The 15,953-nt window shown below is 35.0% G+C and overlaps 1 protein-coding gene across 1 annotated transcript in view; it reads left to right on the top strand.

The window, feature by feature from the left end:
* LOC150089625 (cilia- and flagella-associated protein 43) overlaps positions 1-15,953 on the top strand; it is a 302,046-nt gene that overhangs the window by 9,095 nt on the left and 276,998 nt on the right. Inside the window, exon 3 of the mRNA XM_090390054.1 lies at positions 6,819-6,983. Coding sequence (XP_090246180.1) covers positions 6,819-6,983 — 165 coding nt within the window. The remainder of the gene's footprint in view (positions 1-6,818; positions 6,984-15,953) is intronic.

Raw genomic sequence — 15,953 nt, 5'->3', positions numbered from 1 at the left:
CTCAGCATTTTGGCATATGTGGGAGCACGCTGTTGCGTTTTATTTGCCCCACAGTCTTTATAGGCCTGCAGCCTCACAGTGACCTTTTCATTTTCAACATAGGTCTTGAAAAGGATAGTTTCCATCTTGTTAAAGATTGTGACGATTTGTGACCTCACAAAGGTGGTTATCCTGTTATTCGGTTCTTTAAATATTGATTCCAGTGCTGTTTTGAGTGCCAGTGACTTTTCATAGACAGTGCCCAACGGTAGGGAGGGATCCACGGGGGGTGAGTTTCCTGCTGCTTTTCGTTGTTTGTTTCTTTGTTCGCATTGACATTTACCTGAGTGTCCTTATTCTCAGTTTGGGAGAGTGTTCCCCGCTCTATTTTCGCTGTTAACAGCTTTTTGTTTTTATGCTTGCTTTGTGTTTGGGGGGTCCCTGGACAGGCGTCTTCTGTGTCCTCCTGTTGTGCTGGGGGGGGGGTTATCTCGTCGTCCTGCCCTTTTGGCTGAGTTTCCTTCAGTTTGTGATTTCTGCTATCCATATCAGCAAAGGTTCCGGATAATCGGATGTGCGGATTATCGGGGTTGTCAATCCTTTTATCAGTTTGTGGCTGTAATATGCTGGTGAACAATACCTGCTACACGTACTGGTGTTTAAAGTTCAAATTTAGAGTTTAAGGGTTGGAGAGGCTTTAAATTGTGGCGCATGTTTAGACACTGATAAAACTTCCAGTATTTGTCTTAAAGTTTTTCTGAGTGGTTCCATTAATAGAGGGAGCCATCCTTTTTTTAATGATATTTGTTGAATCAAGATCCAATGACTTTTTTTCCCTTAAAAGGTTTGCCGAAAATCTCTCGTTTTGTGGTTTGGACAGCACTAGATGTCAGTTATGACCACGAATTCCTGCGTCTTTATACATTCAGTATCAGTCTTAGTTGACAATTATTTTCAGCTAGCATGCGATATTAAACAGCTTTGAAGCAATTCACTCGTTACCGAACCAAGATGGTGGTTAATATGGCATCGCTATTGTTACGATAATAAGGGATCGGGAACGTGAGAAAAGAACATATAAAATATCTCTAGACTATGTAAAAATATCATTTTTTTTGTTCCGCTCTAATCAAAACGATTATTCTAAACATATGCTGCCAGCATATTGCTGTACTAGTTTACATAGGAAAATTTCTTAAAAACGTTCATATCTCTAAAAATAATTGATGAAAAGTACAATTTTTCATTGTATTCATTCAATTCATTAGGCTTTTAACACACTCTTACTCTTATTTTTGCTTTCGCAGTGCTTATGTCACACCAAACTGACTCAGTAGTGCACTGTTCATCTATATCAACTGGATGCACTTCTTTTGATTTTATGTTTATTAACAGCATAACACCTCCTCCCTTCCTATCGTGCCTATTTTTTCTGTACACATTGTACTCCCCAAATTCCAGTTCTGCATTCCTTATATCTGTGTGACACCCCACGGCTCTGCTATCCCAACAATATCCGCCTTTGATGTCTTGACCAGCACTTCAAATTCATCGAATTTATTTACTATACTTCTAGCATTGGTATACATGCAAGTATACATGAACCTATTCTTATTCTTAGTTACCCTAACACATCCCGTATACCCACCTGTTTCGTGATGACTGCCATCAGTCCCCGAAACCCCCAGCATCCCTTGCTCCAGGTCGCTACTTATTCTAATAGAAGTTGTGCAAGAATCACCTTTGCCTCTGCCTGCGGCTACTTTTAACCTTTTAGTCTGTGAATCCCCCCAAGCTAGCAGTTTTCCAACCCACCTAACACTGCCTCAATAGCATCAGCAAATATTCTTGCACCCTTTCTATTTAAGTGTATCCCATCCCTGCAGAAGCAGTCTCTCCTGTTAACAAGAACAGACCACGCTGAAAAAAATTCTACCCCTTGAGTCTTGCACAATCTTACCAGGGCCGAATTGATTGACAAGGCTCTCATCATGTATTCCCTCCTATCGTGTCTGCGCAGAATTGCAGACACTTTCAAATTTAACCCTGACTCACAACTTTTTTTGCAACATTGACCTGTACTTGTTAAGTAAATCTGCAGATCTCCTACTCTTAATGTCATTGGTGCCAACATGTACAACAATATCATCTTTTGTGTCCTTAAAAGATGATATATGCTTTACAACATCATCAACTTTTGCCCCTGGCAGACATACCCTGGTCCTGTTCCATCTATCCTTTTTACACAATATATTCCCCATCTCCCTGACAATAGAGTCACCAACAATAACTAGTTCCTTTGGGACCAGCGCATTCTGCCTTGGAGATTGTCGCTGTGTTGCCTGATGCCCAGGAGTGAGCTCTGGCGTTGAGTTGGGCAGCTGAGAGCTTGACAGGCCCCTCATATTAATTTCTTCGAGGGTATCTACCCTACACCTCGGCCTCTCATAGACGCCCAGTAGAACGCTGAGTTGATGCCTAATTTCTAGACACTCTCTGCACCTGGCACACACACAAAGACATCCTCCTTGGCTAGATCATGTTCTGTTCTGTTCCAGAGAGTTTGGCAAACATTTCACAAGTTGCACATTTTTTTAGGCTGTGATGCGTTGGAGAATTGCCCCACCTCAGTTCTCCCCCGAGTCACAGCACTCCTGCCACTTTGCGCCCGTTGCTTTGCTGCTCTAGTCTGAGGCATGATATTTTAAATTAATAAGATCAGTACATTTAATTAACTAATTGTCAATACTACGCTATCTAATAGAATCCTAATACAGTGATGCGTATTATGCTATATAATTATACGTTAGAGCTGCCTAGTTACCACAATTAAAAATTTGACTTCCCTACTACTCTATACAAAAACAATGGCTACAAGATTCGAACGAAATAACGGTTTTACGTATATTAAGCAGTAATCTACAAAAACTCTTTATCTAAATTAAAAATAAAAATAACCAGCATAACAATAACTATAAGACTACGTTTAAAGTACAATATAAAATAACAATTAAATAAATAAAATGGCAAACACATCACTTTTTCGGAGCCTGTAATTCACAGCTGTAATTTTTAAAGAGAGTCAGCGCCCTCTCTTCTAACATTATGTTCAGCAAACATAATGTTATTATGTTTGCTGAACAGGTTGTGTTTTTATTGCAAATAGAAGCAATCCTCAGGCATTGGGATAAAATGTTATTAGCATGCACTGATTTCGATATATTAGATCTCCAGTTTGTAAGGCCAACTACATTGAAATTATTATATACGCTTTTATTATATATGTTTACAATTATATTATTATGGAATATTTCTATACAAAGATCCAGGTAATTTGCTGTAGTATCAGAACTATTAGTTTTTTCGTATACAAGTTCTTCTGGATATAATTTGCTGTAATCCTGAACGAAATGCGGACAATTAAACACACATAGATCATCTATGTATCTGAACATAAGTAGGTTATCTTGGAATGTTCTTTCTGTAGAATATATTTAGAGGTTTGCAATTATGCAGGATGCTGGACTTCCCATAGGGATGCCATTCACTTGTAAGTATAACGAAGTTAGTTCCATCGTATACGTAATTCTTAAAAATACATAAATTTTATTAAAGTATTCCAGTAGGTTAAATAAACTTTATAGCATTTTTATGTTCCAAATATAGTTTTTGGAGAACATCTTTTAAATTGTCGAGATTGATACTAGTGAATAAACGGTTAAAGTCAGATGTTTGTATTTGCTGAATATTGTTATTTTTTATTGCATTTATAATCGGTAAGTTGTTATTTATTATAATAGTTTTATTTACATTATTTAATATAGTTTTAAGTAACCTTTTCTAATGTTTTACCTGTAATTTTAGCATAACTATCTCTACATGATGTTATGAATCTAAATGCAATAGGTGATTTATGAAATTTAGGTATACCATATATAAATGGATATTTTAGGTTATTGTACTTTAATTTTTTATGCAATGCTATTAGTTTTTTGATTATTTCATTAGTGGAAGATGTTATGTATTTGTATGTGCTACTGGACTGCAGTTCATTTTTAATAATTTCTATGTAATATGACTTACATATAATTGCATAATTGCAAGCAGCTTTGTCAACCAGAGTAATTACAAAATGTTTGTGTATTTATTTGAGCTACTTATTTATTAATTTTGTATTATTTAGATTAACCGGTATGAATTTCAATTGATTATATTTGTTTGTTTGTTTTTTGGTTTTTAGGAGCATTAGCAACTAAGGCCATATTGCTCCGTGAATATGCGGTGGTCATTCCTGACCTTTCCGCATTCTCCGTATTTGGATTATATTTGTTAAATATGATATTTAGCATTGTGAACAGCCACATGTGGTATGCCTCAACTGGTTGTACAAATATAACAAATATGTTATATTTGTATGCAGATCTTATGCAGTATTTTAATAAATCTAGATATAACAGTTTTTTAAAAGTTGATTTATTAATAGGTAGATTAGGTCAAAACTTAAAACCAAGTGATAAAATATCTCTAAGCTCAGGATATGGGATTATATCTAAATTGCTGGTTATAATGTGGTTATGGTTAGGATCTATCTATCTAAGAAATGAAGGCTTGTGGCAAACACACGTATCCTGTCCAATGTTAATATTGTTAAGGTTTGTAGCTATTATTTTATAGTTACATGCTTTAAGACCAACTGATTTAGCACAGAGGTTCCCAACTTCTTTCGGTTCACAGCGCCCTTACTGTCCCAGTAATTTTTTCACGGCAACCCTAGGCCAAAAGAAATACCTAACACAGTGGTTTTCGACCCTTTTAATATATACCTATATAATAATTTTATTCTTTATATAGAGGTACAAAATAAAGATCAATTATAGATCACAACAAAATTAAAAAGATACGGCACATTGGATAATGTACTGTACCTTTTATATTGTACCCTTTTTTATAATGAAATAAATATATAAATTTCAAAAAAAATAATAATAACTTTAAGTTATTATTATTTTTACATTTATTATTATTATTATTATTACATGGCACTTCGGTTGAAAACCACTGATTTAGCATATCTAAATCTGATATTAATATGTAAGTTATTAATAGGTAGCAAGTTGTTACTTAAGTTAATAGTTCTGTGTATCCAAATTATACATCATTCTGTTTTGAAAATATAAGACAAGGACAGAGTTTTCTGGTTGTTAATATTCAAAATATTAATTCTGAATTTAACAATGTCTAGTATAATGTGCATAAGGTGACAAGATCAAAAGACAATTATTGGCTTTCCTGCTTAGGACTTTGAGTGCACTAAGTTTAATGCTGAAGAGTGTATTATGTATTTTACCAATGTTTATAGGATTTGGTGTTAATAATTATATCGAAATCAGTGCATGCTATTATCATTTTATCCCAATGCCTGAGGATTGCTTCTATTTGCAATAAAAACACAACCTGTTCAGCAAACATAATAGCATTGTATAATAAGTTGAGGAATAATAATTTCCCTATCGCTTACCTGAAATACCACTTCAGGAAGGTGATAAATATAATTAATTTCAAAAATTTATTTTCCGAATCCATTACTTCAATATAATTACCATAATTATGGATTTAGAGCCATGTATATTATGTACATAGGAATACACTTTACTTTCTTGGTGTCTTACGGCTTAGAAAACTTGTACCCACCGGCCTGCAAATTATAGTGTATCATTTATTTTATTTTATTTTAAATGTTATTTTATCTTATCTTATTTTATAATCACACTGTATATACTTAAGTTCACGCTAAGGTGACATGCAAATTCAGCTCAAGGTCGTACTATAGGAACAGGTTTGCGATCCCGGGCAATCCCGAGCCACAACTTATATCTTGTATTGTCTTTAAGCTGTCCTACACTCTTTGTTCTTATTTCTCCAAAATTATTAGGATAATCCGAGGATGTAGGAGAAACTATTTCTTATTTGTACTACTATATTTTCGCCTTTATGGAGTTCAGGTTCTATTATTCCTACTCTATTAGTTTTTATTCTTCTTACTGTCTGCATGTTTCTCTTTGTGTTAACTTAACTTTAATTAATTAATTAATTATTTATTTATTTTTACCATATCCATCGCATAGGATTCACTACATATATTCTCACTAGAGGGATTATTATTTCATAACGACTAGTTGTTACATTATGTCCTGGATACGGTAGATATGCCTTATACTTTACATTTATTCTTATTTTAATTATTAAATTACGTTCTCTGTTGGGTCAACGATGTTCAATGTATGCTTACATTTATAATATCTTCCTTTTGATTCAAAAATTTTTAACTACCTTTAATTGGTTTAGATTCAAATTACTTAATCTCTGGATTTTTTATATTTTATATATCTTAGCAGATATTGATCATTACAAAACAGAGAACTCCTTGTCGTTTTTTGCCTTCAGTCTGGGTGGTTGGCCCCAGTTGAAGTCATCTAGATTTTGGGTAGACAATGATAAGTTTTATGTATATATATATATATATATATATATCTCCCTTGCATTTCTTTAAATCCAGCTTGGTATTGTCTGCTTGAATTACCTTCTATATTATTATTTTCAATAGTATACAAAATATTTTATACACATTATGGTCGTAATGCATAATTGCTCTAGCAACTGCATTGGTCCATAAGTATTAGTTACAGCTTGTTACAATTTATTAACTTTCTTTCCATATTACTCATATATATATATATATATATATATATATATATATATATATATATATATATATATATAAAATACATCTCCCATGCTAACTTTTAGTTTATATGAATTTCATTCATCCATTCTTTTAGAATACTTTAGATGCTTCTAAAGAAGAGCTAGAGAGCTATCCTAGTTATGGTGTTGGATTTTCTGGAAGCCTCAGAAAGCAAATCAGTATTGACTCCCCACTGCTCTATAATCAGCTTGAAATAATGACACCCCAACAGAAAGGAAATCAGATAGTTCTTCTGAAGGTAACCAGATGATATTTACTTTTGTGACAAGATTTTGTAAATTTTTACTCAAAGAATTAAATGATATAGATGCTGTTTTACTGTTTGATACTTTTGCATTATTTTTGATTTGTAATATAGAACTGTATTATATGTTTGGGAAAATAAGGGCATCACTAGTTAAAGTAATGTGGGACCATTTAGAGAGGAATGCAATTCTCTGGCTGTCACAGCATGGATTTATTAGGGAAAATTATGATTGAACAATCTGATTGGCTATTACAATGTGGTAACAAAGGAACTGTACCCAAAAATAATTATAGAATCATACACTTAGATTTCAGCAAAACTTTTGATATTATTCTACATGAAAGACTGCTATATATAAATTGGAGCAGTGTGGCACAAGTTACTTCAATGGATAAAGCGGTTGTTGAGTGGCAGAGAGAGAGAGAGAGACTAATGTTATTAGTGCAATCTCTCAAGATTCAGTGCTATGCTCTTTATTGTTTCTAATATTTATTATCAATACTGATGAATAAATATCAAGTGTCAAAGGTTTTAGAAAATACAAAATTTGGCAGCCTGGCTAATGATATAAATTAAGATATGATGCTACAGTCCACAGATGTCAAATTATTTGTGACTGAGTGAGATCTCTGAGCTCTCAATGTGATTTTCTAAAGTGATTTCTAGTTCTTTTACATTCCTTTTGCTAAGAAATCTTTTTATTTAATATCAGCTCCTGTTTCAAAAGTACTAAGAGAAACCAAGAAAGCAAAGTTATCTTTTTATTTTTTTATTATCTTTTTTTTCATAGTTTGATTACCAATACCTGCCAATCTTCACTTGGTCACACTAGGCACTGCTCTTGCCTCTACATGGCAGGGCTGGAAACCTTGGCTGAAAAGGTAACCTGCCAAGTGCGAAAAGTAACTAATGAGAACTATGAAAAAAAAGTTATCCATCACTTGAGCCTCCAGGCTCAGTTTCTTCAGGGACACACCAAACTGACTTTGACACATACCATCCTAAGAGACAAAGAACAGAAGTATTCCAAAAGGAATTGCCACTCTTCCTAATAATAAAGATTCTCAGCCAAGCCAATCTGTATATTCACTTTCACCATTTCTTATTCAGAAACTGCTGGATCACCTAAAATGGTCAAAAGACTTTGCTCTGCACGTCTACTTATAGAGAAAATTAACTACAGACACTCTGAAGCTGTACTCTGACTTTCAGTACAGTAGGCCCCCGTTATAATCCGGTTCACTTTACACTGATTTGCTATAACGCTGTTCTTATATTATAACCCGTATCTGACTATAATGCTGTCACAAATCACTATAACGCTCTTTTACAGATTGCATTTTTGTCATATTTAATGAAATTGTTTCACTTGATGGAGTCAATAGCTTGAAAATGAATAGCAAAACAGCATTAAAACATTTCCCACGCCGACTTGAGAAATTTTCCCATGCTCAGTAAAATTTTCTCCCACGCTAATTTAATTGCACTATGGTGACTTGTTACGTAGTTCCGAGATTAACATTTTAAGAAATGATCAAGTATATTGCTTGTAATATTTGCACTATATGCATTTATCCGAAGTCTATTCATCACTCAGTACAGTATTAGACATTGTACGTAACGGACAGTTTACTCGAACATTGAATCATAATTAAAGCAACCAATGCAGTTACATTTTCGAAGAGTTAATAATGGCCAATAAGAATGAAAAAGCAACAATGTCTGGATGTAGTATGAAGACTATAAATGTAAGAAAAAGACTGAATTTGAAAATTAAATTAGATGTTTTGAAGCGAATTGATTCTGGTCAACGACAAGCGGATGTGTGCCATAATTTAGAACTGGCAAGTTTAACTGTAAGAACAATTATAAAAAATAAAGAATTAATTTTAGCAGTGGGAAAGACAGCTGTTCCACTGCAAGCAACTAGGGCTAGGCCGGCTATTATGATCGAAATAGAGAGACTTTAACTAATTTTATTGAAGATAATATCCAATGCAGAATTCAGTTAAGTTAAATATTATAAAGAGAGAGATTAGCCTATATGATGATCTGAAGAAAACTCACCTAAAAAAAAAAAATGTGGAACCATTTAAAACTAGTAAGAGCTGGTTGAACAGATTTAAAATCCAGGGAGAAGCCGCAAGTGCAGATCAAGGAACAGAAACTTTCAAAAAAAGAACTTGTTAAAATTATTGATGAGGGGTATTATGTGTTATATACTTCTCAACAAGTTTTTAACATAGATGAAGCAGGACTTTTTTTGGAAACGAATGCCTAAAAGAAGTTTCATATTGAAAGAAGAAAAAAACATGCCAGGTTTCAAAGTGGCGAAGGATTGGTTGACTTTATTGTTGGGTGGTAATGCTGCCTGGGATTCAAAATTAATACCCCTTTTAGTTTATTTGGAAGTGGGCCAAAGTTCAAACCAAAATCGACACGTTTTTCAGGATTAAATTCATCAATTAAATTAAATCAATTAAAATCAATTTAGATCAATTAAATTCATGATTTTAATTGGAATTTTAAGTTTAATTTTGATATGTAAGTAGTTACCACATAATTATATACGTATGTAATGCAGAATATTTTATATGTACACATATTTGAATATTAAATATTTTGACTGACATTCGTGCATCTTTTCACTACTGTTTATTACTGATTAGGAAATATCCTATGGCACCAACCACAACTCACAAATACATATGTTACCTTATGGGAATGCGGTGCTCGCTTAGCGTGGTTTCACTTAGCTCTGTTTTTCCAGAATGAATTATCAGCGTTAAGCAGGGGTCACCTGTATTTGCAGATATTCCTGTTAGAGTTTACTCTACATGCCACCCCAAATACCTCTAAAGGTATCCTGGCAGAATGGGACTTACTAAATGTTCCAAAGAAGAATTAGTCTTAAAACTACAAGAACAGAAAATTGTATGGGCAAGGAGAATTAAAGTCAAGATGGTAATCTTGTTCCTATGTGCAGTGTTATACTGGTTTTTCTACACCAACTCTCCCAGCTACAGTTAAATCCAGATACCTGAACTGCCACATGTAATTTTATATCCCTAATCCTGTTAGGCATTTCAAATGACAAAAATTTGACCATGCTCAAATAGTGTACAGAAGGGACTCAGTGTGCCCCAACTGTGGATCCAAGGAACGCACACAGATAGACTGCATGGCACAAACATCTGTATGTCCAAACTGTAAGGGTAATCATCCATTTGAAAGTTGCAAAATCTGGAAAGTAGAAAATAATATACAAAAGTATAAAATAGAACATAAAGTAACTTACCAAGAAGCAAAGAAACAAGTTTTACTCACTGTGCCCAAATATTCATATGCAGTTTCAACACAGATATACATATCAGAAGGAATGTAAACTGAACTAACTCTATATCGCCATATTCCCAAAAAAGGATAAATTAAAACTGGAACACCATAAACAGATCACAACTAAAAAGCAGTCAGAAACACATTCATCTTCTTCTTCCAAAGCCACATCATGGATCAGTTCTTTCAATGTAACTGTAGAGGTCTACGTTGCACTATTGACAATATCTGCAACTTGATTAATCAGCCATTGTATAGGCATCTGTCTACAAGAAATGAATCTCTGCCCCACAATCCCTATAAGTTAGAAACTACACACTGTACAGGCAAGGTAGGATCATTACGCATATTTCACACAGTGGCATTGCTGTATTGATTTTCTCTAAAATTCTTTTCAGATGTGTTCCCATACAAACCTCTTTATGGTAGTTGCAGTACACTTACTTTGTGCTTGGAATAACTTTTATGCATAGCACACGCTTCTTGATTACACCGGGGTTCGAGCCCATGACCACAAAATACGGAGGATGCGGAAAGGTCAAGGAATGACCACCGCATATCCCTGGAGAAATATGGCCGTAGTTGCTAATGCTCCTAAAAATCAAAATAACAAACATAACTTTTATGCTTAGTGTCCACATGTATCTCACCAAATCATATATGCTCACTGACTGAACTAGATGACCTTATCCTATAACTGCTAACTCCTTTCTGTGTGTTGGGTGATTTTAATTGACATCACCAATTATGGGGATTGCTGCAGACAGACGACTGGCGATGCATAATAGTCTTTCTCGAAAAAACTTCATGCTGGCTCTCACACCTATGTCCATTTCCGACAGGAGCACAGGAGGATTGTAGTGGGGGAGGATGCTGAAATGGATGAATGAGGAGCTGGCTGGCTGGTCCAATAGAGCAGAAAAAGACAACATGGGATAGGTACAGGACTACAGAAAGTAGTGAAGCTTATCACAGGTACAAGTTGGGGCATGACATATCTATGTTATGGAATCTATTACAATGACTCCTTGCATTGCATTTTGCTCCTTTCTGTGTTTCTGCAGGAAATATATTAGCATTAGCATTAGTAAAGGCACATGATGCAAGAAAGCAAGCTTATATAGCATCGGCCAAAAAAAAAAAAAGAAAAAAAAACCCCTCATTTCACCCATTCACTCACTCCAAATGTTTGTCTAGTTCTGCCTTGAATCTATTTAAGCTATCAACTTCTACAGTGACAGATGGAAGTTTGTTCCAGCAATCAACCACCTGCTGGCTAAAGGCAAACTTCTGCACATCTATCCTACAACTGTCTTTCCTCAATTTGAATTTATGCCCTCTCAGGTGATTATTACCCCCAGGGGCTCACATCTGGTGAGTATGGGCTTGGCACACCCAGGGTCCTGAGCTGGATATCATCATTCTTCTCTTTCTTGGTGATTCCTTTCTACTTCTCTCTCTCTCTCTCTCTCTCTCTCTCTCTCTCTCTCTCTCTCTCTCTCTCTCTCTCCTCTCTCTCTCTCTCTCTCTCTCTCTCTCTCTCTCTCAGGGTGTAACTCAGGAATTTTTTTTGTGGCTGGTGCACCATAAGCCTCAGGCTTCCTTGCACCATATGGATAATAATAATAATAATAATAATAATAATAATATTTCCTTAACCAAGTGAGGAGGATTATTATATATGCAGTGATTCATGATGTGACTTTTTGCTTTTGATTTAATGTGGTTCCTTATATTGTAACTTATATCTTATATGGTTTCTTGTACCATAACTAATATCTAATGATGCTCAGTCAATGTTTTTGACTCTTAATAATGCTTTGCACTCTTTATATTGCATCCTGCTCTAATATTGAATGCAATTCATTATACCATATTTAATATCTTATGATGTTGTATCAAACAGTTTGGATGACAAGCCGTTAATCTCCTGCACTTTTAGGACCTATGAGGATTATTGAAGTCCCGCTGTGAATTATCTCCTTAATTTCATGCTGCCTTAATGATGCATATGACTTTGTAGTTGATGGTCATTGTGTTGCTTTGTAGAGAGGATAATCTTATTGGACAGCTTATGCAATTACTTGTGACTGTATTGTTGTTTGCTTTCATCTCATGTTGATTTCATAAGATCAGTGACTCCTTGTGTCATATTTGGTTGTATTTCACATTATATGACTCATTGTGTCATATACTTTGTCTTGTGGTTCCTTTCGGCACAGCTTATATTTCTTTAATTCTAATATGTCATATGATTTGTTGTCTGCACGTGTGATATTCTGATTGAGAATGACTAATCGAATTTTATCAACTTGTTTTATATGACCTTGTAATTTATGATTACTTGTATATAATATGTGTATAATTTGTATAGTGGATTTGCCAGTTTTCTGGCTTAGGGACTGCTTTTTAATAAAAATGAAAAAAAAAAAAAAAAAAATGTAATAGTACTCATAATTCACACAAATAAGGTTAGGGAGGCCAAGGCTGTATATGAGAAAGCACTGACTAAAAGAACAAAGAATGCAGATGAGGGGTAAAATGTATGTGAATACAGAAAAGGAGAAAATGAATCAGATTGGACCCTTGTAGTAGTAGTGGCATGTGATGCAAGAAAGCAAGTGTATGAGCTTATGCAGCATCAGCCAAAAAAAAAAAAAAAAAATCACACCATTCCCTCCAAATGCCTGTCCAGTTCCTCCTTAAATTTATTCAACCTATCAACTTCCACAACGACAGATGGAAGTTTGTTCCAGCAATTAACCACCCGCTGGCTAAAGGCAAATTTCCGCACATCTATTCTACATCTGTCCTTTCTTAATTTGAATTTATGCCCCCTTAGGTTTGTAATCTGAACAAGTGGAAGGATCCCATCAGAATTCAGCATGCTCAACCCATTCAAAGCCTGAATTCTGATGGGATCCGTCCAATAACCCAGCTAATGTTGCTTAAATAACCTAGCTAATGTTGCTGATGAACAGAATAGGTACTTTGTATTTCTCTTTACTGATGGAAAAACCCTTCAGGCTGAGGTGAGGCTGTGTGAGTGAGGCTGAAGCATATGAAATTAGTGATTTTGAAATTACAGATCACTGTTTGATAAAATATCATAAGATTAGTTTGACTTCAGTGGTAGGGAAAATCTTAGAGCCAATGATTAAAAGTGCAATCCAGGGACATTTAGATAGTTATGGGATTCTGAAGAACACACAGCATGATTTTGTTAAAATCATGTTTAACTAATTTGGTAGGCTATTTTGACACACTCATGAACTGAATGTAGGGCACAATTTCCACATAATTTCTTTGGATTTTAGGAAAGCATTTGACTCAGTCCCTCATGAGAGGTTACTGTATAACTGGAAGATGTTGGAATTACTGGAAAGATTTTAATTTCTGGGTGGTTGCAGAGCAGAAGATTGTGATTAATAAATATTCTTCAGATTGTTGTAATAATACAAGTGGGGTCCTCCAGGGATTGGACTACTTTGTTTCTGATTTTCATAAATGACATTGATGAATGGATAGAAGGCATGGTATCAAATTTTGCGGACAAAGTAAAGATTGGGAGAGTTATTAATGATCAGTGCCAAACAGTGCTCTTTCAGGATAGCAAAAAGATTTAAAAAATAGTCAGAAAACTGGAAACCAATTTTTAATGCAGTTACAAGATGTTACACTTGGGGAATAGCAACCCTAAAATAAGTAGAGGAAGAAAAGGATCTGGGGGTTATGATACAAGCAGATATGTGAAGTTTTCTGAGCAGTGTAAATGGGCAGCCAGAAAAACCCATGGAGTGTGCTATTGATGATTTATCAAACATTATCTGGTAGAGATAGGGAGATTATAATCCAATTGTATAAGGCAATTGTAAGACCACATTTGAAAGGGTCTAAAGATAGACAACTCACATTGCGAGAGCTAAAGGATGACTGTACAAGGAAAGATTCCGATTATTTGGGCTACAGAGCTTGGCAATAGGCACCTCAGAGGTGACCTGATTGGTTTATAAGGCTCTGAGAAGGTTTATTAAAATGAATGAAGGTTGAATTTTTACTGTTATAAAGAATTCCAGAACTAGTGGCCATAAATTTAAATTACAGGGGAAGAGGTTTAGACTAGATTGTAGGAAGTTTTCTTTTAGCCAGCAAGTTGTTGATTGCTATAACAAGTTTCCCTTCCAGGTAGTTAAAGTTGACATTTTGAATAAATTCAAAGGTCAAGTGGATAGCTACCTATGTGAAGAGGGACACACATAATATGTATTTTCTTATCTACTTGTTTTTTTTTTGGCCAGTGCAGCAAAGGCCTGTGGCCTCCTTACACTATAGGGCAAATACACTATTACTATTACTGTTACTGTAGACCTCATGATATGCTACTACTCATTATTTCCAGAATTTGTTTAGAGAATTTTAGAAAATCTGTTATATAGTAACTGTTTCCCTATAATTTTTTGCGTGGAGATCCTTATCAGTAATTTAGCATTAGTTGAGGCATATGAAACCATGCAAGAAACCAAGCTTATATAGCATCAGCCAAAAAATTAAAAAAAAAAAAAAAAAACCTTCCCATTTCACCCGTCTGGTCACTCCAAATGTTTGCCTAGTTCACCCTTAAATTTATTTAAGCTATCAACTTCCACAACAGATGGGAGTCTGTTCCAGCAATCAAATACTTGCTGGCTAAAGGAAAACGTCCACACATCTATTCTATAACTATCTTTGCTCAATTTGAATCTATGCCCCCTAAGGTTATTACTCTGAGCAAGTGGAAGCATCCCATCAGCATTGAACTTACTCAAACCATTCAAGGCCTTATACATATCAATCAGATCACCTTGCAAGTGTATAGTTTCCAAATGCTGCAACTTGCAGAATTTAAGCCTCTCTTGGCAAGACCACCCCTTTGTTCCTCTCACCAATCTTATTGCCCTTCTCTATACTTGTTCTAGAAAATCTACATCCTTCCTAAAATGAGGCCTCCAGACTTGTATGCAGTACTCAAGGTGTGGTCAGATCATTGCCTTATGCAAGAGGATAATCACTTCCTTGTCTCTGGTAGCAAAATTCCTATATATCATTGACAAAACTCCATGACCTGCTCAGAGAACTTCATATCTAACTGCACAATTACACCTAGCTATTTTTCATTCTCCACTTCCCTGAGTGTACTACCACACAGTTGGTATGTTTCTCTTGGGTTACTATTACCCATTTGCAGTACTTTGCATTTGTCAATGTTAAAATTCAGTTACCACTTCACAGCCTATCTGCCTAACTTTTATAGATCCTGTTGCAGTAGCATACTGTCTTTACTGTCATTAACAACCTTGCCAACCTTTATATCATCTGCAAACTTGGACACTTAGCCTGATATACCTTCATCGATATCATTGATAAATAAACAAAACAACAATGGACCCAGCACTGAACCCTGGGGGACTCCACTAATAACATTAGCCCACGTAGAGCAGTGTCCATTTATTACCACTCTGCTGTCTCTCACTTAACTAACCCTTTATCCATTGTAGCAACTTGCCCTTAATGCCATACCACTCCAATTTGTATAACAGTCTTTCCTGTGCAACAGTATCAAAAGTTTTCCTGAAATCCAAGTATATA

The sequence above is a fragment of the Mastigoproctus giganteus genome, chromosome 2, assembly GCF_048544385.1.
Source record: "Mastigoproctus giganteus isolate SK-2022 chromosome 2, ASM4854438v1, whole genome shotgun sequence".
Taxonomy (NCBI): Eukaryota; Metazoa; Arthropoda; class Arachnida; order Uropygi; family Thelyphonidae; genus Mastigoproctus; species Mastigoproctus giganteus.
The sequence above is the reverse complement of the archived record's forward strand: the minus strand, read 5'-3'. Positions and strand labels throughout refer to the sequence as shown.